General features: G+C 43.4%; 1 protein-coding gene across 1 annotated transcript in view; it reads right to left on the bottom strand.

The window, feature by feature from the left end:
* dnd1 (DND microRNA-mediated repression inhibitor 1) overlaps window positions 1-13476 on the bottom strand; it is a 15698-nt gene extending 2222 nt beyond the window's left edge. The window contains exons 1-4 of the mRNA XM_078549724.1: window positions 13411-13476; window positions 11837-11957; window positions 6947-7420; window positions 2482-3003 (exon numbers count right to left, since the gene is read on the bottom strand). Coding sequence (XP_078405850.1) covers window positions 2482-3003; window positions 6947-7420; window positions 11837-11957 — 1117 coding nt within the window. The 5' untranslated portion in view covers window positions 13411-13476. The remainder of the gene's footprint in view (window positions 1-2481; window positions 3004-6946; window positions 7421-11836; window positions 11958-13410) is intronic.
* Window positions 13477-21321: the final 7845 nt, after the last annotated feature.

The following is a 21321-nucleotide window of genomic DNA, read 5'->3' as shown; positions in this document are numbered from 1 at the left end:
GGGAACTGCAAAAAGCGATGAGGAATGTAATGGGGTGCATAAAAGAGAATATGTAAAAAGGAAAGCTCACAGTAAAAATTGTGAATCTATTCAGAAAGCAGCAAGAGGGAATGTGGGCTTATAAGCAATAGTGTAGACAGTACTAGAATAGTAAATGGTAGATCTGTCAAACAGCAGATTTTTAATGGTGTCCAGCCAGCAGCTGGGGGTGGGGGGTGCAGTAAAAATCCTCAGGTGGCCTTCCTGCTGACCTCCCCTGACCTGTTCACAATTTCACATGGGCCAGGTGAGGACTAGGGTGCCCCCCCTTCACCCCAATTCAGGCTCTCGTTAACCAGCCAATAAGGGCCGCATCAACTGAGGCTAGCGAGAGGAATTCAGAAGTGGGCCGGGGCGTGCCTGGCAGGTCACCCTGCTCAGGCAGGAAAAGTAGGGGAGTGGGTGCATCGATCAGAGGCTCCCTTTTCCCATTGGGCACTGCCCCCCCCAATCCTAGAATTGACCCCCCCCCCCCCCCCCCCCCCCCCCCCCAAAGGGTGCTTCCTCCCTCCAGGCATTTCCATCAAGGCCTCTATCCCCTCTGCCTAACACCCCCTCCGCAACCCCACCACTCCCAAACTGGGTCACCTCCATCTGACATTAGACCCCCTCACTTACCTGCTCCTGGACTTAATAATCTGGGCTCTACTTGTAGACACAGTCCTGGCCAATCAGATTGGCCGGCAGCTCAGAGGGAGGACTTCTGCCTGAGTCAATTTTCATCCCCTACCCATTAATGAGTGGGGGCATTGGACTCCCATGTAATTTTTTTTGCAAGACAGACAGTACAAAGTCTCGTTCAATTAATGGTGTACAATTCAAATCCCCATCTTTGCAGGTCCAAAACCGTGCATGAAGGAGCAATCTGTTTAATCAAAATCTATCAGGAACCGGAATCAAAGATGTCAAACTAGTTCAGAGGGGCTTCCCCAGATGGAACATAAGTAGGCCATTCAGCCTCCCCATCTGTTCCACCATTCAATTCGACTTTAGTTGATCTGTATCTTAACTTACTTTACCTGCCCTGGTCCCACATTCCTTAATATTCTTGCCTGACAAAAAATTCTATTCACCTCAGGTTTGAAAATTTCAATTAACCCCTCCAGCCTCAGATTTTTTAAAAAGGGGGGAAAAACAGAGTTTGAGGTGGGGGGGGGGGGGGGGGGGGGGGGGGGGCGCGTTGGGGCAAGGGGGAGAACAGGGGGTGGGAAGAATTCCAGATTTCCACTACACTGTGAAGGCGTGCTTCCTAGTATCAACCCCTTGAACATTAAAAATCAAAGCAAGGCCATTATGTCCCCTTGTTCTGGACTTCCCCCAACCTCCACCAGAGGCACTAGTTTCTCTATCTACTTCAATCAATCATAAAACACCTCAATTATACTTTAGGGAAACCAGCCTATTTTATGCAACCTGTCCCCATAATTTAACCCATTTAGCCCTGGTATCATTCTGGTGAATCAGTGCTGCACCACCTCCAAGACTAGTGTATCCTTGAGGTGCAGTGCCCAGGGAAAACAGTTACTCCATGTTGACTTTTTAAAAACTTCCTTTATGCGATGTGGGTGTCACTGGCTAGGCCAACGTTTATTGCCCATCACTAATTGCCCCTGAGAAGGTGGTGGGGAGTTGCCTTCTTGAATCACTGCAGTCCAAGTGGTGTAGGTACACCCACAGTGCAGTTAGGAAGGGAGTTCCAGGATTTTGACCCAGCGACAGTGAAGGAACGGTGATTTGTTTCCAAATCAAGATAGTGAGTGGCTTGGAGGGGAACTTCCGGGTGGTGGTGTTCCCATATATCTGCTGCCCTTGTCCTTCTAGACCGTAGCTGTTCGGGGTTTGGAAGGTGCTGCCTAAGGAGCCTTGGTGAGTTTCTGCAGTGCATCTTGTAGATGGTACACACTGCTGCCACTGTTCGTTGGTGGTGGAGGGAATGAATGCTGAAGGTGGAGGATGGGGTGCCAATCAAGCAGTCAGCTTTGTTGTGCATGGTGTGAAGCTTCTGTGTTGGAGCTGCACTCATCCAGGCAAGTGGAGAGTATTCCATCACACTCCTGACTTGTGCCTTGTAGATGATGGACAGGCTTTGGGGAGTCAGGTGGTGAGTTACTCGCCACAGAATTTCTAGCCCCTGACCTGCTTTTGTAGCCACAGTATTTATCAAAATGACCTGCTCTTGTAGCCAGAGTTCTGTGCAGCTGTATCAAAACTTCCACATTTATATTCTAGTGTCCATGAGATAAAAGACAACATTCAATTAGTCCTTTAAATTATTTTTTGTACCTGCCCAGTGAAGGAACAGCAATATAGTTCCAAGTCAGAATAGTGAGAGACTTGGAAACTTGTGGGTGCTAGTGTTCCCTTGCACTTGTTGCCCCAGTCCTTCAAGGTGGTAAAGGTCACGGGTTCCCATGACGCTAAAGGAAGAACAAGTTTACTGACCTAAATGCATCAGGACCTGGTGTGCAGCTTCTTGCTTGGTTACATCCTTTCCTGAAGCCAGATCAGCTGAAGTCAGGGTCACAGCCCCACTGAAACAGGCAGCAAGACTGGGCAAGAACACTTTAAACAGAAAGCGATGCTTATCAGAACTCAAAGACTGGATGCTATAAACTGGAGCCCCGAGCTCCTTCTCCCTACAATAGGCATTTAGAAGTTGAACGTCATCACGTCTCATGTTCAGCGGACCTGGGTCCTCCTTCAAGTACAGGCGCTGGGTCAGCTGGCTGCCGAGCCCAACAGGCGCAACGCTTTGGCCAGAGCCAGAGAAGATATCAAGTTCAGGCACGGAGCACCTGGCAGCACCTCTTAGCGGCGGCAAAGGGAGCCCCCGGGTCAGCACCGGCCAGGGAGCCAAGGGCAGAGTGGGCTGGACTTCAGAGAGAAGCCTCTGGTAGCTCTTCTGTTTTCCATCTGGTTTTATCCAGTCAACCTCGATGGCTTGGCCCCAGAGTTCAATACAGCCTGAAAAGGAAATAAAACCAAAAGGAATATTACTGTCAAACATACTCACAAGTTTAAGTTCTTTTTATTATGGTTGAAATTAACCAACTACTAACATTTTATGGCGATTGAATTAACCACACGGCAACCAACTTAAACCTCAAAATAAAAGAAAACACTGCGGATGCTGGATATCTGAAGCAAAAACAGGAAGTGCTGGAAAAACTCAGCAGGTCTGGTAACAACTGTGGAGAGAGAAAGAGAGTTAACATTCTTCAGAACCGGGTCTATCAAGCAGCACTTACTCAGCAATAAGTTGCTCTCTGATGCTCAGTTCTGCCAGGGTCACTCAGCTCCTCACCTCATTACAGCCTCGGTCCAAACATGGACAAAAGAGATGAACTCCAGAGGTGAGGTTAGAATGACTGCCCTTGACATCCAGGCAGGGAGATAGTGGCATAGTGGTAATGTCACACGATTAGTAATCTAGAGGCCCAGGTTAATGCTCGAGGGACATGGGCTCACATCCCAAGACAGCAGCTGGAGGAGTTTTAATTCAGTTCAGTGAAATCTAGTCTCTGACCATGTAACTATCAGCAATTGTCATAAAAACCCATCTGGTTCACTCATGCCCTTTAGGGGCCTTACCTAGTCTGGCCTACATGTGACCCTAGATCCACAGCAATGTGGTTGACTCCTAGCTGCCCACTGAAATGGCCTAACAAGTCACTCAGTTCAAAGGCAATTTGAGATGAGCAACAAATGCTGGCCTTGCCAGGTGACTCCCACATCCCATGAAAGAATAAATAAGAAAGACGAAGTGTGATGTCAAGGAGCCCTAGCAAAACTGGTGTCAATGGAAATCGGAGGGAAAATTCTCCACAAAAAGATGGTTGTGGTTGTTGGAGGTCAATTATCTCAGTTCCAGGACATCACTGCAGGAGTTCCTCAGGGTAGTGTCCTCGGCCCAACCATCTTCAGCTGCTTCATCAATGACCTTCCTTCCATCATAAGCTTGAAGTGGGGATGTTCGCTGAAGATTGCACAATGTCCAGCACCATTCGTGACTCCTCAGATACTGAAGCAGTCCATGTCCACATGCAGCAAGACCTGGACAATATCCAGGCTTGGGCTGACAAGTGGCAAGTAACATTTGCACCACACAAGTGCCAGGCAATGACCATCTCCAACAATACAGAATCTAACCATTTCCCCTTGACATTCAATGGCACTACCATCGCTGAATGCCCCACCAACATCCTGGGGGTTACTATTAACCAGAAACTGAACTGGATGAGCCATATAAATACTATGGCTACAAGAGCAGGTCAGGGCCTGGGAATTCTGTAGCAAGTAACTCACCTGACTCTCCAAGCCTGTCCACTATCTACAAGGCACAAGTCAGGAGTGTGATGGAATACTCTCCACTTGTCTGGATGAGTGCAGGTTCAACAACACTCAAAAAGCTCCAGATCATCCAGGACAAAGCAGCCCGCTTGATTGGTACCCCATCTGCCCCTGTCAACATCCACTCCCTCCAGCACCAACGCACAGTGGCAGCAGTGTGTACTATCTACGATGCAACACAGCAACTTGCCAAGGCACCTTCAACAGCACCTTTCAAACCCACAACCTCTACCACCTAGAAGGACAAGGGCAGCAGATATTTGGGAACACCACCACCTGGAAGCTCCCCTCCGAGTCACCATCCTGACCTGGAAATATATCACCGTTCCTTCACTGTCACTGGGTTCAAATCCTGGAACTCCCTTCCTAAACAGGATTGTGGGTTTACCTACACCACATAGACTGCAGGAGTTCCATGACGACAGCTCATTATCACCTTCCCAAGAGCAATTAGGGATGGGCAATAAATGCTGGCCTAGCCAGTGACCTGCCATGAAAGACTAAATTTTTTTTAAAAGTTCAGAACCCGTCTCAATATTTTTTACTGAAGTGATTCTGAATTCCAATATTAATTGGTAAAGTTCCAACTCCTGAACCAACTATAAGCTACAGAAAAGACAGACAGACTTGCAGTTATTGAGAATCTTATTTCATCTCTTGGAAATGTCGCCAATTCATCAATAATGATCCTGCCAACTTTCCTCAGTCATCCACTGCTAAGAATAGGTTATTATTCAACTCATCACTGTCCGTTCTATCCTGCAGTGCACAAAATGGACAAGTTGCAATTAATAATACGTCAAACAGTGCATGCAGAAACACCACTTGGCATTACTTCAAAAGTATGACAAGGCACAATATAAAGTCTTTACGTCTGCATTCTTCCTATCTGTCTATCTTTCTGTGTATCTGAAGTTCACCCAAGAGTGGGTTTGATCCCAGAACCCTACTTGAAGAACCCAAATTAATGTTTCAGCTTGGTTTCTATAACAGGCAGTTACCACACAACCAGAAAATCAACTCCTCCCCACTAAGCACTGGATTGCCAAATTTAATCTTTTATGGTTCCCCTAACCCAGAACTGGAAATGAAATGGCTCCAAGTTAATACATTCACATTTCTTTACACAAAGGTAAGTAGAAGGGTGGAACTATCCCCCACAACCAGCTCAAATTTATATTACTAAATCTGAGAATTCTAGATTCTTGTCCTTTAAGGAGATATGGAGACAAGATGTGATGATAGTTTTAAGGTATAAATCAGCTACAATCTCACTGAAAGACAGAACAGCCTTGAGAGGCTGAATGGCCTCCAAGTTCACATTCACTATTCGATCACCTAGAGGCAGAAATGTCAACTTGGATCTTCTGATATTTTGTCACTCAAATATCATTTCCCACCACAAATTTAACATGCAAGGGTTTGAATCACGAACGCTCTTCATCCCATTAGATCTCAAATTTCAGAACCAACCCTATCGATGTTAATCTAAAAATGAATATTTAGGTTTACAGCCCCGCAAAAAGGCTTGGTCTATCCCAATATTTATTCTTCCTGTGAGCCTCCTCCCACTTTACCTCATCTAACCCATCTACAAAACCTATTTCTTTTATTTGCTCATGGAACACAAGCTTGATTTTATTTCCCATCCCTAATTGCCCTTGAGAAGGTGGTGGTGAGCTGCAGTGCGGTGTAGGTACACCTACAGTGCCGTTAAGGAAGGAGCTCAAGGATTTTGCCCCGGTGCTGATGTAGGAATGGTGATATAGTTCCAAGTCAGGATGGCAAATGACTTAGAGACTTGCAGATGGTGTTGCTCCCATGTGCTTGCTGTGCTTGTTCTTCCCAGGTAGTAGAGGTTACAGGTTTGGAAGGTGCTGTCGAAGAAACCTTGGCGAGTTGCTACCGTGCACATTGCAGATGAAATGCATTGGTAATCCTGTTGAATGTCAAGAGGAAATGGTTAGACTCTCTCTTGTTGGAGATGGACATCATCTGGCACTTGTGGGGCACACATATTACTTACCACTTATCAGCCCAAGCCTGAATGCTGTCCAGTTCTTGCTGCACATGGACACAGACTGCTTGATGAGGACAAGGTCAAGTAGGTTTTTCCTTTGTGCTAGTTCACTCACCAACTGCCACAGGCCCAGTCTGTCCTTCAGGCCATGGCCAGCTCGGTCAGTCACTGAGCTGCCACTTACATTAACAAGGGGACTTACGAATTTATCTATCTGCCCCTCAAAGGCATCTCTGCCATTTGCACAAACTATTCCAGCTGGCAGCAGTTCTACATTCTAATCATTGTACTGTCCTTAATCATCCTTCATTGACGTTCCAGCTACTAATCACTTGAGTATAAAAGGATTACTTTTGACCACGGGTAATATTGATACCAAATTAATCAAGGTGATATCAAATGAGCCAAGTTGATTTTGATCACTTGGATACTACTACTTAGTTGACTGTGTTCAGATAAATGAAGTTATTTTCAAAGGGGGCACAGAAGCTTCCAAAATAGTTAGCACTGATATTCTAAAGACAGAGTGAACTCTACCTTCTACAAGCCTCTTCTTCGCCATTGCTGCAGCCTGATGATTCTCATACTTGACAACAGCAAGCATCATCATCATCATCTTCTTCCTCCGGTCTGTATTCAGGTGAAGTGACAAGTCCGTCACTCCCTCTGTCAGCTCCTTCAGCACCTCCAGTACCTCCAGTTTCTGCTTCCCCCACGGGATGCCTCTGACACACAGCTCATTTTTCTCAGTGCTCCTGCACACCACCATGGGGAACCCGTCACGTATTTGGTAGCCATTAAACATTGCAATGGCACACTGGGCATACCAGCGATTGGCATACTTCGCATATGCGAACCCTCGGTTTTCACCACTGAATGTCATCATGAGACGGAACTCGTAGAGTTTACCAGCCGACTGAAACAATGGGATTAGCTTGTCCTCGTAGAGGTCCTGTGGTAGCTTGCCAATGAAGACCTCAGACCCAGTCAGAGGAGGGGGGCCAGTCCAACCTGCAGAATAAATGGCGACATCTATAGTCTAACTTGTCCGAAGAGCCAACAGTAAACAAGAATACTAAAAGACAATGCATTTCTGTAGTGCCTTTTGTCAGGTGTAGTCCTGTTACAACGTAGAAAATGCAGCACTTTGCACAAGGGCCAACATGTAGCACAGGAAAAGGCCATTCAGCCCCTCAAGCTTCTTGCACCATGCAATGAGATTAGGGCTGATCTGCATCCTGACCCTGTATACCCACCTTTACCCCATATCCCTTAATCCCTGTCAATTTCAGATATAAAAATCAACAAGTGACCTAGCATTAACTGCCAATTATAGCTCCAAATGCCGACCATGCTGTGTGTGTCAGAAGCATTTTCCAACTTCACTCGAGGGGTCTGGCTATGTCCCCCAATCCCCGACTCCGACCTGTGGGAATAGCCTCTCCCTGCATCCACACCAACAGTTCACCATAATATCCCAAAATGTTTGATCAAATCATCACTTAATCCTCTAAATTTCAGGGAATAACAGGCCAGTTTGTACAATCAGTCCTTGTAACCTGTTGGAATCTGGATTTCATTCTGGCAAACCTACACTGTACACCCTCCAAGGCCAATATACCCTTCCTGAAGTGTGGTGCTTTGAACTGCTACTCGAGGTGTGCCCAACCAGTCTTTTGGAAAGCTGTTGCATAACTTCTACTTCTTTGCATTCTCGTCCCCAAGGTAGCAAGCCCAGCACTCCATTTGCCTTTTTGATGATAAAAAAATCAATGCTTGTGCATGACATTTCAATCATCTACATGATAAATGAACCTCCCCACCTCCCTCCCCAGTTTCTCTGGGCCTTTGGGAACTCTTTACTTTCTAAATGATGAAAAGTTTTCTGATCTATCCTTTTTTTAGTCCAACATGGATGATTCCCACACCCACAGTGTAATAACGATCAGACAACCTGTTTTAGTGTTCCCAGTGGAAGAATAAATATTGGCCAGGACACTGGGGTGAACATCCCCTGCCCTCCTTCAGAATAATGATCATAGAACACTGGCCTGATTTTTGTGCACAAGTCTCCTTTTGACTCGGGTGAAAAAGCTACACATCATTATCGAGCCAACAAATTTGATGTACATCTCCCATTCATCAAGGAGGTCATTAGCCTCTGACACATCACATGAAGATAGTTAGTCCCGCCCCAGCCCAAAAGATGTTAATATTTTGTTGCTGAGAATCTGACTTTTCTCTCTTATTTCCTCTGGTTTTTAAACAGTTGTCATATGGCTCAACTCCTTGCATGATTACTTTGATGGGATGTGGTCGTCACTGGCTAGGCCAGCATTTATTGCCCCTCCCCGAATGCCCTTTAGAAGGTGGTGGCGGTGAGCTGCTGCCTTGAACCGCTGTAGTCCCTGTGGTGTAGGTACACCCACAGTGCTGTTAGGGAAGTAAATCCTGGCTAACAATGTCATCACTAGAGACCACTCAGACTCTCATAATATTCCATCCCCTCTTTCCCTCGTGCCCCCACCCACCCAAACCACTTCCTGAAGACAGACCAATATCCTGACTTATTTGTTTGTTCATAAAGACATCCAATAATCTCAAAGCAAAAGACTCCGGTTGCTGGGGCTCTGAAATAAAAAACGGAAAATGCTGGATACACTCGGGTGTGGCAGTGTCTGTGGAGAGAGAAAAAAAGTTAACATTTCAGGTTGTGACCTTTGTAACCACAGATGCTGCCAGTCTTGCTGAGTAATTCTAGCATTTTGTTTCTATTTCATCCAATTATCCCTGTGTATTGAGAAACTCAATTTATAAAGTCTCCAAGTTGCTTCAATCTGGAACTCTCCCTCCATTTGAGACTAGGGGTAAACTGAAATTGATAAAATACCCTTGCCTAACAAAAAAATGTAACAGTCATAGAATCACAAGAGCTATTAGGCACAGGAGGTGGCCTTTTGACCCATGGAATCCACACAAACTATGTAGCAATCCAGTCAGACAGTCCCATCCCCCTGCTCTATCCCCATAGCCCATTAAGTTTATTTCCCTCATATGCACATCCAGTTTCCTTCGGAAGTCATTGATTATGCCTTCTTCCACCACCCTCGTGGATTGTGAATTCCAGATCATTGCCATTAGCTGCGTGAAAAAGTTCTTCCCCACACCAACGCACCCCCCCTCCGCCACATCTCTTGCCCAAAACCTTAAATCTGTGCCCCCTTGTACCATCCACCTGAGTCAAGCCTCCTTTGCTCCCAGGACAACAACCCCAGCTTCTCCCAACGAACCTTATAGCTATAATCCCTCATCCCTTCTATATCCTCAAATCCTTCACAAAGTGTGTTGACCAGAATTGGATGCAATACTCTAGTTGTGGCCTAAGCAGAGGGCTTTGGAAGCAGGGCAACTAAATGGAGTTCAGAGTATAGATGATAAACCAGATAACGCTGAACAACAAGATGATGTCAAGGAAGGACAGTTGGGACAAACCAGAATGAAGAGCAGAAAGGAAAGCGAAAAAATTGGGATGAAAGAACTTGCTTTTATATAGGGCCTTCAGGACATCTCAAAGCACTTTCAAGCCAATGAAACGCTTTTTGAAGTGTAATTTTTTAAAAATTCATTTACTGGGTATGGGCGTCGCTGTCTCGACCAGCATTTATTGCATCCATTGCTGCGGGTCTGGAGTCGTGTGTAGGCCAGACCAGGTAAGTACGGCAGATTTCCTTCCCTAAAGAGATATCAGCGAACCAGATGGGTTTTTAATGACAATTAATGATAGTTTCATGGTCTCTATTACTGAGACCAGTTTTATATTCCAGATGCCATGGTGGATTTGAATCTGGGTTCCCAGAACATTAGCCTGGGCCTCTGGATTACTAATTTAGACCATGGAGTACTAAATGAATATTCTGTATCTGTCTTCACTAGAGAAGAGGATGCTGCCAATGTTGCAGCAGAGAAGGTAGTACTGAATAGGATAAAAATAAAGGGGATGCACTTAAAAGGTCGACAGTCCTCAAAGTATAACGTCACCTAGTCCAGATGACTACATGATGGAGGGAATTAAGGCTGGAAACAGTGGAGGCTCTGACCACCATCTTCCAATCCTCTTTAGATAATGAAGTGCTGCCAGAGGACTCAAAATGCTACATCCTGTTTAAAAAATGGGAAGAGGGATAAACCCAGCAACCACAGGCCTGTCAGGCTAATGTCACTGGTGCGGAAACTTTTAGCTACAATAATCTGGGACAAAATATAACGGTGTTTGAAAAGGTATGGGCTAATAAAGTCAGCACAGATTTATTAAAGATAAATCATTTTTGACTAACTTGAGATCGAGTTCTTTGCTGAATTAACAGATGGGTGATGCGAGTACTTCAGTTGAAGTCACGTGTGGACTTTCAATTCAATTAGATCATGACTGATGCTTAATCAATGCCATTTAGCTGCCTCAATTTCACACCCCAGAAAAAAAAAATCCTAACTAAAATCTCTCAATCTCAGTTTTGAAACTAATTCTCAGTTTTGAAACTTTTCTAAACCTAATTTTACAAAGTGATTATACGCCAACATATTCATGGACAAACCCAAACAGTGCAAGACAATCTACTGAAATGGGTCTTACAGCAGTGGATTTAATGAGACCACTGCATTCACCTCTACGTAGTCATTCTGCATTCCAAAATTAGCTGAGCGCTTCACTCCCAAAACTTCAGATGCTACTTTGCTTTTGAAGGGAGCCCAAATTGCATTGATGCAAAAACAGCAACACGATTGCAGCCCAGCATTCTCTTGGCCAATTCAGACTTTTCAACAGGGCTAAGAAGGTAAAATTACGAGGACACATCACAATGGCTAGCCTTGTATTGCCTCAAGTATAGAAGATTAAAGGGGCTTATGATGATTAAGTGAATTGATGGTGTTGATAAAGGTAAGCTACTTTCTCTGCTGAGATCGAGGCCAGGACAAAGGGGCATAACCTTAAAATTAAAAAGTTAGGGTTTCATTAGGAAGCACTTCTTCATACAAGTGGTATTAGTCTTCAAATTTTCCCCCTTCACCCCCAAACAACTGAAAAAAAGCTGTTGAGGTTGGGGGTCAATTGAAAATGTTAAAACTGAGATTAATAGATTTTCATCAGCGAAAGATATGGAGAGGCATGGAGCCAAGGTGGGTAGCTGGAGTGAAAATACACATCAGCTATAAACAAATGCTAGAACAGGCTTGAGGGGCTGAATGACCTCCTCTTGTTCCTACGTTCCAAAGCAATGGCCATTCTTCATGGTACCTTCAAACTCAAAAAGCAACTGAACGGACATTAAAGCAGTGGTCTCACCAGCTTGGGATTGTAAAAAACTGGGATGGAAAACTACATTGGCATCAGACACTGCAGGGGTGAAGAGAACACGCCTTGCGACTAACCTGGAGGTGGTCCACCAAACTTCCTTTGGCCGTTGATCTGGACCAGACCTATACCTGTTGCTTCCACCCATGCTTCAAATGCCAACTTATTTTCAGTGTTCAACAAAACACTCGCCATCATCTGTGCAAAATATCAAGGCAGGGGATTTATAACTTCACAACAGAAATTCTACTACACACAATTCTGTACTGGAGCAGCAAACGATAGACCACAGCGTTTTCATGGTACTCTTGCCAGTACGCTAAATCTTAAATTGCAATGGATTGATAAGGGTAATTATGATGAACACTGACAATTTGCCATCAAAATCCAGGCCATTACCTTAGTTGCTGAATAACTGAAACAAATACAATTTTCAAACATTTTATACTCTGTTCTGGATTTTCTATTATCCTGTTTGAATCAGGAACTCTACAGGGAATGAATTGCAAGTGCATTGGAATTCTTTTACTTGGATTAAGTCAGGTGCACATTTACCTCAGAGCCAATAGGGTTGTTCTTAAAATTATATTGAAATATAATTTGAAATAATGTCTATAAAAGGGGAGAAAAAATTCATAAGACCATAAGACATAGGAGCAGAAATTTGGCCATTCGGCCCATCGAGTCTGCTCCATCATTCAATCATGGCTGATAAATAATAATAAATAATATAATAATTTATCATATTATTTGAAGAATCCAGAAGTTTCCAGCATCAAAACCTGCCTTTCTGCAGTAGATCCCACACACTTATGAAATGTCAAACATGTACATAGAGGTGGCACCTTTCTGTATCAGGATTCAAATGCAAATATTGCTTTCAGTTAAGTCAACTTTATGTTAACAATACTTTGGGTTTTGGGGCAGGTTAAAATAGCCTTTACAAATACACTCCATTAAATATAGATAGTGTGCTCTATAAAACAGGTGTGGTCTTTCAATATCAGTAAAGAAACTTAAGTGTTGCTTCCAGTTCAGACGTGGAATGGTTTTTCAGTTAGGTGCAATTGCCTTTCCAGTTTAGCAGTCACCAACTAGGCACAATTAGCAGAATGACCTCCTGCGGTTCTGTCATTTGTACAATTCTATGTTAAGTTGCTGGGCTAAGGCAAGGTTAGAATTAAAATTCAAATCCGCTAGGGTTCTGGCTCCTAACCACAGTGGTGTCCCCCATATTGTCCGTATGAGGACAGCTCCCTGGATCAGGCCGAGCTGAGATGCTCCTCAAACGCCAACTGCCTGGCAAAGCCTCACAGTCGCAACTCGTACAGAGGGACAGCCACTTTGTAACGTACCCGATGGACAGGGAGGAGAGGGAAGCGGGCACAGAGGATAACTGGCCCTCTAAGTCTACTCTGTGTTCGGACAGGCTCCCAAAATTAAGTTCTTCCAATTGAAAGTCCTTTTACACCAAAAATAAAAGGACCGAATTGAAAAACTGATTAATGCCCATAGCTCACTCACTTCCCCAACAATATTACAGTAAATGTTCCCCATTTTAGAGGTACATGGGCAGACCATGCATTACATCTAAACATTGAAAAATGTTCAAGGTATTGGCCTTTTAAGAATTAAAAGCCCCTCCACCAACCTGTTCTGGTCGGTTCACACCTAATGCGTCACTCACTAGAACCGAGAGCCGTGCATCGCCTGAACCTCTCCACCCTTTATATAGACCCAAGTCCCATGCTCCCCACTGACAAGCGCACTATTGGTCGACGCTTCCCCAACCTGTGCTGGGACTAGAGGGTGTGGGGACCTTGTCTCCAGGGGAGGGGGGAAGGGTGTTGATTGTTAAAAGCACCAGACAGTTTTAGCAAATACAAAGAGCAAAAACTCCGAATTCTATCAGATACTGTGAGGTAAAACAAGGAGTGAGTTCTGTCTCAGTAGGGTTAGTTCTATTACTTTTACATTCACCTTCAAAGGCAGGGAATATATTTTCTAGCTTTCAAAGTGGAAGCTGCCCTCACGGAAATACACATTGCACCTTTTAATCAAATTGTAGAATGTTAAATTACAGAAAGCAGCTCTTTAGTGCAGCAATTCTGTGTTAAGTAGGAATATTGGAATTGCAAGGTGAAAAAATTCTCAGATCTAGCTCGTTCACCTTCTGCCATATTGGCAGATTTTCCCCTAGTCTAATCCCATTGGTCTGCATATTCCCTGCACCTTTAAAAATAGAATTAGGATAATTTAAAAACAACCTAAAATATTCAAGTGACAGAGAATTCCTCATTCTCACCTCCCTCTGTGTGAATAATCTTATCCTGATTTCCCATCTATGCGCTTTCATTATATACTTTCGTCAATCATTGGATATAATCTCTCACTATTTAACACTCCATAATCTTGAAGATTAATTAGGTCAATCAATTTCCTTCCCAGCCCTAATTTTAAATAAAGCTTTAACTTCAGATAATTCTGCACAGCTGTAACCACTTGTAGAATGAAAGACACAGAGGGAGGCCATTCAGTCCATCAAATGTGTACTGGCTTTTGGAAAGAACTATCCAGTTAGACCTATTTACCTCATTCTCCATAGCTCTGTAAAGTTTTCCTTTTTAAGTCTTTATCCAAGTGCCTTTTGAAAATTACTAATTAATCTGTTCCCTCAGTACATTCCAGATCATAACAACCTGCTAGGTAAACAAATTTTTCCTCATCTCCCCACTAACTTTGTAGACAATTATCTTAAATCTGCATCTTCTTGTGACTGACCCTCCTGCCAGTGGAAATAGCTTCCCTCGAATACCCTGTCCGTTTCAAACATCTTAAATCTCTCAACTTTCTCCTGCTATGAGCAGTAGAAAGAGTAGGCCATTTGACCCCTCAAGCCTACTCCAGCATTTGGTAAGATCATAGCACACTTTTTAGCTCAGCTCCACTTTCCTGGCCAATTCCCATACCATCTCCATTTGCTGAACATATAACCTTGCTCTAGGTGCTGCAGTCCCAATATCCAATAAAAACAAATAAGTGTAATGTAAATTTTAAAATGCTTCTCAACTCCACCCCCAAAATCCTGAATGAATTGGTCACAGATTGTGAAAACAATGAATGGTACAAGCTTTATCTGAACACCAACAATTTGATTTAAGTGGGAAGATCACCTGAGGATGGTTAGTGCTCTGTAACAAGAACAATCCCAGCTTCTCCAGTGTATCTCTATGTAAAAATAATCCTGATACCATTTTGGTAAATTTCCTTTGCACCCTCTCCAATTAGCCTTAGCACAATGACCAAAATTGGATGCAATAATCTAGCTGAGGTCTAACTGATAGTTTATAACAGTTATCATAACTTCCTTGCTTTTGTACTGTACTTCTGTTAATAAGCCCAAAGGATCCTGTATAATTTAGTGACAGTTTTGTCAAACCGACCCGCCACCTTCAAAGATTTGTATAGGACATATCAATAGCTGACGACATTATCAGTTCAGTTTGGTAGATTTGATTGCTTTCCTCTAAGTCAACAGATTGTACTTTGAGCTCTCATTTAAAGAATTGGGTCAAAATCCTGGAACTCCCTCCCTAACAGCACTGTGGGTGTACCTACACCACATGGACTGCAGCAGTTCAAGAAGGCAGCTCAGCACCACCTTCTCAAGGGCAGTTAGGGATGGGCAATAAATGCTGGCCCAGCCAGTGAAAGAATAAAAAACATCTCAGCTGTTACATCAATGCAGATCCTAAAGAGCACTCCATTGCTAGAGGTCCTAGCAGGTCTTTGTATAAAATGCATTATCCACCTGTTCAGGAAACACGAGTTCTCTCGGGATTATTTGTAAAGAATTGCTTCCTGTTCTTCAAAGTACTTACAGCACAAAAACGGGCCATTCAACCCAACAGGTTAGTATTTATGCTCCAAACAAACCTCTGTCCACGTTTTTCATGGAGCCCCATCAACATATCCTTCGATTCCTTTCTCCCTGCTGCATTCATCTAGCTTCCTGATAAATACATCAATGCATCTGGTGCATTCCACATTCTCATCACTCTCTGGGTAAAGAGGTTTCTGCCGATATCAGTTCCAGAGGGTGGCTTGGTGAATATTCCTACATCGAACTATGACAAAATAACTTCTTGTATGCCAATTGACTTTAGCTTTTCTTTATTCTTTCACAGGATGTGGGCATTGTTGCCTATCCCTAATCTCCCCTGAACTGAATGCCTTTCTAGGCCATTTCAGAGGGGCAGTTAAGAGTCAACCACATTGCTGTGGTTCTGAAGTCACATGTAGGCCAGACCAGGTAAGGACAGCAGATTTCCTTCCCTAAAGTGAACCAGATGGGTTTTTACAACAATCAATGATAGTTTTATGGTCACCATTACTGAGTCTAGTTTGTATTCAGATTTATTACTTGAATTTAAGTTCTACCAGCTGTCATGATGGGATTTGAACCCATGTCCCCAGAGGATTAGCCTGGTTCTGTGGATTTACTCATCCAGTGACATTACCACAACATCACATTTGCCTACATAAAAATAAAAATAAAGATCATGCTGACATAACTTTGAAAATCAGTCACTGGATGTGAAACACTCTGGTATGTGCTGAAGCATTATTTGAGTCTAGACCTTAAAACCTACTTTTTTGCCAAATTTCCGGTCACCTCTTCTGATAAAGAATATCCTCCTGTGAATCAGGGGTGGGATTTTCCACACCCACCCGCTGCTGGGATCGTCCGGTCCCACCGCAAGTCAATGGAATTTTGGCTGGGACGTGTGACAGGGCCAGAAAACCCCGGCCTCTGTGTCTGCAGTGGTTCAAGAAGGCAGCTCACCATCACCTTCTCAAGGGAAAATAGGGATGGGCAGTAAATGCTGGCCTAGCCAGTGATGCTCACATCCCTTAAATGAATTTTTAAAAAATTGATAACACTCCTGTGAAGTTTGACTAATGTAAGGCACCATATAAATGCAAGTTGTTTTTGCTGCACTAAAATTCCAACTATTTATCAAAATCTACCTCTTCCTTCCAATTCTTAATTAAATCTTGCAAAAACTGCCTTGCTCCCCTCCATCGACCAATCTCATGACAGTCCTCATCTTTAATTTCTCTCCAACATTACCCTCATACTTCCCTCTTTGCCCCTTATTACTCTCCCTCTGGAATTTATACAATTTTTTGGGGTCACATTTCCATCAACACCAACCTTTGACCTTACAATCACGGGCCCTTCTTTTGACACTTCTGGAGAACAACAAATGAAGTCTGGGCAATGTATGACCTATTGGCAAGTAACTGGACAGACTTCAATGTGAATCGCCCTGAATTGTTCAACAATGTTATAAACCAGTGAAAAACTGGTGAGTGAGTCACATCAGCAAAGACATGTTCACACAATGAGGAGTTCACTTTTAGAATGGGTGCGCTGGGTGTGGTAGTTAAAACAGCCAGAAGTCTATTGACTTGCGGAGGGTCCGGACGATCCCAGCAGCGGGTGGGTGTGGAAAATCCCATCCCGATTCACAAGAGGATATTCTCTATCAGTTCAGGTGACCAGAAATTTGGCAAAAAAGTAGGTTTTAAGGTCTAGGCTCAAATAATGCTTCAGCACATACCAGAGTGTTTCACATCCAGTGACTGATTTTCAAAGTTATGTCAGCATGATCTTTATTTTTATTTTTATGCAGGCAAATGGGGGGATGGTGATGACGTGGTAATGTCACAGGACTGGTAAATCCACAGAACCAGGCTAATCCTCTGGGGACATGGGTTCAAATCCCATCATGACAGCTGGTAGAACTTAAATTCAAGTAATCCACTGACTGTACATTTAGGTGACCTGCTGTGGGCAACTGTAAGTTAACAAGGACCAAAAAGCCCTCCTGCCACATCTGTGCTTACTATTGAGATCTTGAATCTATTGACTATAAATCAGGCAGCATTTACATGCACCTAATGACTGCTTACTGGACCAGGCATCCCAGGTTTTGCAAAGTAACGCATTCCCGATAAGCATCGCTAATAAAGGTTGAAATAGTTTAACGTGACAAGCCCCTATTTAGATTTATTTTCAGGGTCAAAAACCTTTCCATTCCAGGTCAGGAAGCATCTGTGGAGAGAGAAACAGAGTTAACATTTCAGATCAACGATCTTTCATCAAATAATAATATGACGTAGTAATATCAGACATAATGTCATCACACCAGCCTCCCCAAACTGATCTCTCCAATGAAAACAAAGGGTGGGATTTTTTGGCTCCGCCCACCGCTGGGATTGTCCAGTTCCGCCAAAAGTCAATGGACTTTTAGTTGGGCTCCTGCATCCCACACGGTGGGGCTGGAAAATTCTGGCCAAAGTCCTGCCTATTAACCGACTTCATAGCTTAAACAACAATTCTTTTAATCCTCCTACCAGGTTGCACTCAAGGGAGGAATAGCTATGCAATGAAAAATATAAAAACTGGGAAACGATGCGCAAAAAGATTTAAATTAGATAAAATAATTTTGTTTCTATTTTTATATATGTATTATAAGCACATAAGAAGTAGGAGCAGGAGTAGGTCACACAGCCCCTCGAGCCTGCTCTGTCATTCAAAACAATCATGGCTGATCAATCTCAGTTCCACTTTTCTAACTGATCGTCATGCTATGTCTATTTAGTGGGCATTTAATTTTATTCCCAGTGCTTCAGTCACAAACTTAAACAAAAAGACAAAGCCTTATGCAAATTTTAGATAACTAAGATATTTAACTTGGCAACCTTCTGTCTCGTAAGACGATGGTTTGCACTATGGTGGTCATCTCCGTGTTAAACATCACCTGGTGTGGCTCAAGAGCTCCTCTCTGGCACGGCAGCCTTTGCTGGATTTTCTACAGAGGAAGACAGTGGACTGAGAAGGGGCAGGATTCACTGTTCATTGCTTTCTCTGGGCTCTCTGCTCGCCTCTTCCAATGCCCCTCGAAACAGTCAGCCTCCAGAGATCACAGCTGTTGGTGACTGTGTCCCAGTATCAATGCCACCATCTTCATATCTCTCTCGAAATGCTTTAATTACCACACCCCCCAAAATCCAGAATGAAGAGGTCCAAGATTGTGAATGCAATGTGAATGGCACAAGCTTTCTCCTGAATTTGGGTTTAAGTGAGAAGCTCACCTCACAGCGCAGTGCTATCCTAAAAGAACTGAGGGAGATGCTGGTGGTTTTGCTCAATCAATCTGTACAGCAAGATGACAAATAGTGTAATGTGTCAACTGATTAAGTAATGGAGCCACAGTACACGGGATCTGTTTATATAAAACTCAGGGAGCAGCTAGGCCGGGTAGTGTTACTGTTCACTTCCTTGTTCTCACTTAAAGACATTGAACGGAAATGTAAATGATAGCAGGTGAAAAGAAGACAGACTTGCATTTGTGTAGCACCTTTCACGACCTCAGGATGTCCTAAAGCATGTTACAGCCAATTATATATTTTTTGAAGTGCAGTCACCATTGTAATAAGAGAAACGCAGCAGCCAATGTGCAAACAGCAAGTTCCCAACAACAGCAATGCAATAACGGTCAGATAACCTGTCCTTTAGTGATTTTGGTTTGTTATAAATATTAGCCATCTCTTCTGCTCTTCTTTGGAATAGCGCCTTGAGATATTTTGCCTCAGCCCAAGAGGATAGAGGAGTTCAAAAGAAGAGTTACATTGGACTCAAAATGTTAACTCTGTTTCTCTCTCCACAGATGCTGCTAGACCTGTTGAGTTGCTCCAGAATTTTCTGTTTCTATTAGGATAGAGGGGGCTTTGGTCTCACATCTCATTTGAAGGCCAGCTCCTCCTGCAGCGCAGCACTCCTTCACTGACCAGTTCACCCTTTCAGGAGGTGTCTTAGGACAGAGGATACCTACTCAGCCATTAATTGTAGGTCTGAATGTGCTGGAAGTTTAGGACTACCCCACTTTCAATAAATACCTGAGCTGGTTCTAAATACTAGCTCTCTATTGTGTATTGAGAAATCCAGTATGACTAAGGAGGCTAGCACAGAATAGTTAAAGGAAGGGTGGTCAAAGGATTCCACGTTTCTGAAACTGGATCCGCTAGCCTAATGCTTAAGCATCAAGTAAAATGCTTCAAGAGTGAAGAGTTTCACCTGAGTCCTAAGAATTTGTGTAAGTTTTTCCATTGACATTACATGATCATGGACGATTTGGGCTTAGTCGGATGGATTTAGTGAAAAGAATGCACCCTAGTAACTTCACATCCTCGCAGAATTCACACATTGGGTGGAATTTTATGACCATGACGCGGTGGGGGGCAGGGCTGTAAAATGTGGCGAGCCATTCCAAAGTCCAGCGGGACCGTAAAATCCCACCGGCTGCTTTCCACAGGTCCTCAAGGTGAACGGGTATTGTGCAGTTTATCTGGAATTCCATCCCTAAAACTCTCCAGATAAAAGCAAAAAAACTGCGGATGCTGGAAATCCAAAACAAAAACAAAAATACCTGGAAAAACTCAGCAGGTCTGGCAGCATCTGCGGAGAGGAACACAGTTAATGTTTCGAGTCCGTATGACTCTGTTCTGTTGAAGAGTCATACGGACTCGAAACGTTGACTGTGTTCCTCTCCGCAGATGCTGCCAGACCTGCTGAGTTTTTCCAGGTATTTTTGTTTTTGTCCTAAAACTCTCCACTTCTCTACCTCACTTTCCTCATTTAAGGCAATAATTAAAACATACCTCTTTGACCAAGCTTTTGGTCATCTGACCTAATATCTCCTTACACGGCTCAGCATCATGTTTTATTTTATAATGCTCCTGTGAAGCACCTGTCCCATATATATGGATAAAGCTGATATAGAACTAGAAGTTGTGTTGTTTAAAGAAAGACTTGCATATAAGCTGCAGCACCAGGGGGAGCACTTCCTGTACATGCTCAGAAACAGTGTCATGAGTAGTAAGTCTGTGGTTTTATCATTTTGCAACTGTAGATAGGCAGTCTAAATTCAGTTTGAAATGCCTGGTATTAGAGAGCAAGTTCAAACAGAACCATTTAGGATTGACTGCTCCCAAACTGTTATGTTCATTTGTGAATCATTATTCATAAAACTCTCATCAGAAATACATCAGGGGTATTGCTTTTTGCAGATGCTATCAACAAGATTTATTCTATTTTCTGCCAATTAATATATTCTTTGGTAAATAAATAATAAGTAAACCATATTAAGTAAAAAAATTACTGCACCATGTGGTGTTCAAGACCATGACTTTGGGCTCAAAAGCCTCATTAAATACCAACTGAGCTTGTCAGGAATTGCCTCTGCAAACCTTTCTAATTTGTTTCAGGAGACTGTTTTACTCAAACCTGCAATCTCTATATCTGTTTTGTATACCTGTGATGCATTGCAAATTCAACATGTTTATAGACAATCCTAAAGCTGAAATCTGAAGTGGGGTTTGTTGCTCTGTAGCCACACCCTGTGCCTCTGATGATCCAGTCACTGAATGGAAAGGCTTCAGGGTCGGCTGCGCATGTGCCAACAGTCACAGTGTGAATCGAGTGCGCAACTGT

This window comes from Cetorhinus maximus, chromosome 10 (genome assembly GCF_964194155.1).
Source record: "Cetorhinus maximus chromosome 10, sCetMax3.hap1.1, whole genome shotgun sequence".
Taxonomy (NCBI): Eukaryota; Metazoa; Chordata; class Chondrichthyes; order Lamniformes; family Cetorhinidae; genus Cetorhinus; species Cetorhinus maximus.
This window is presented reverse-complemented; position numbering and strand designations above follow the sequence as displayed.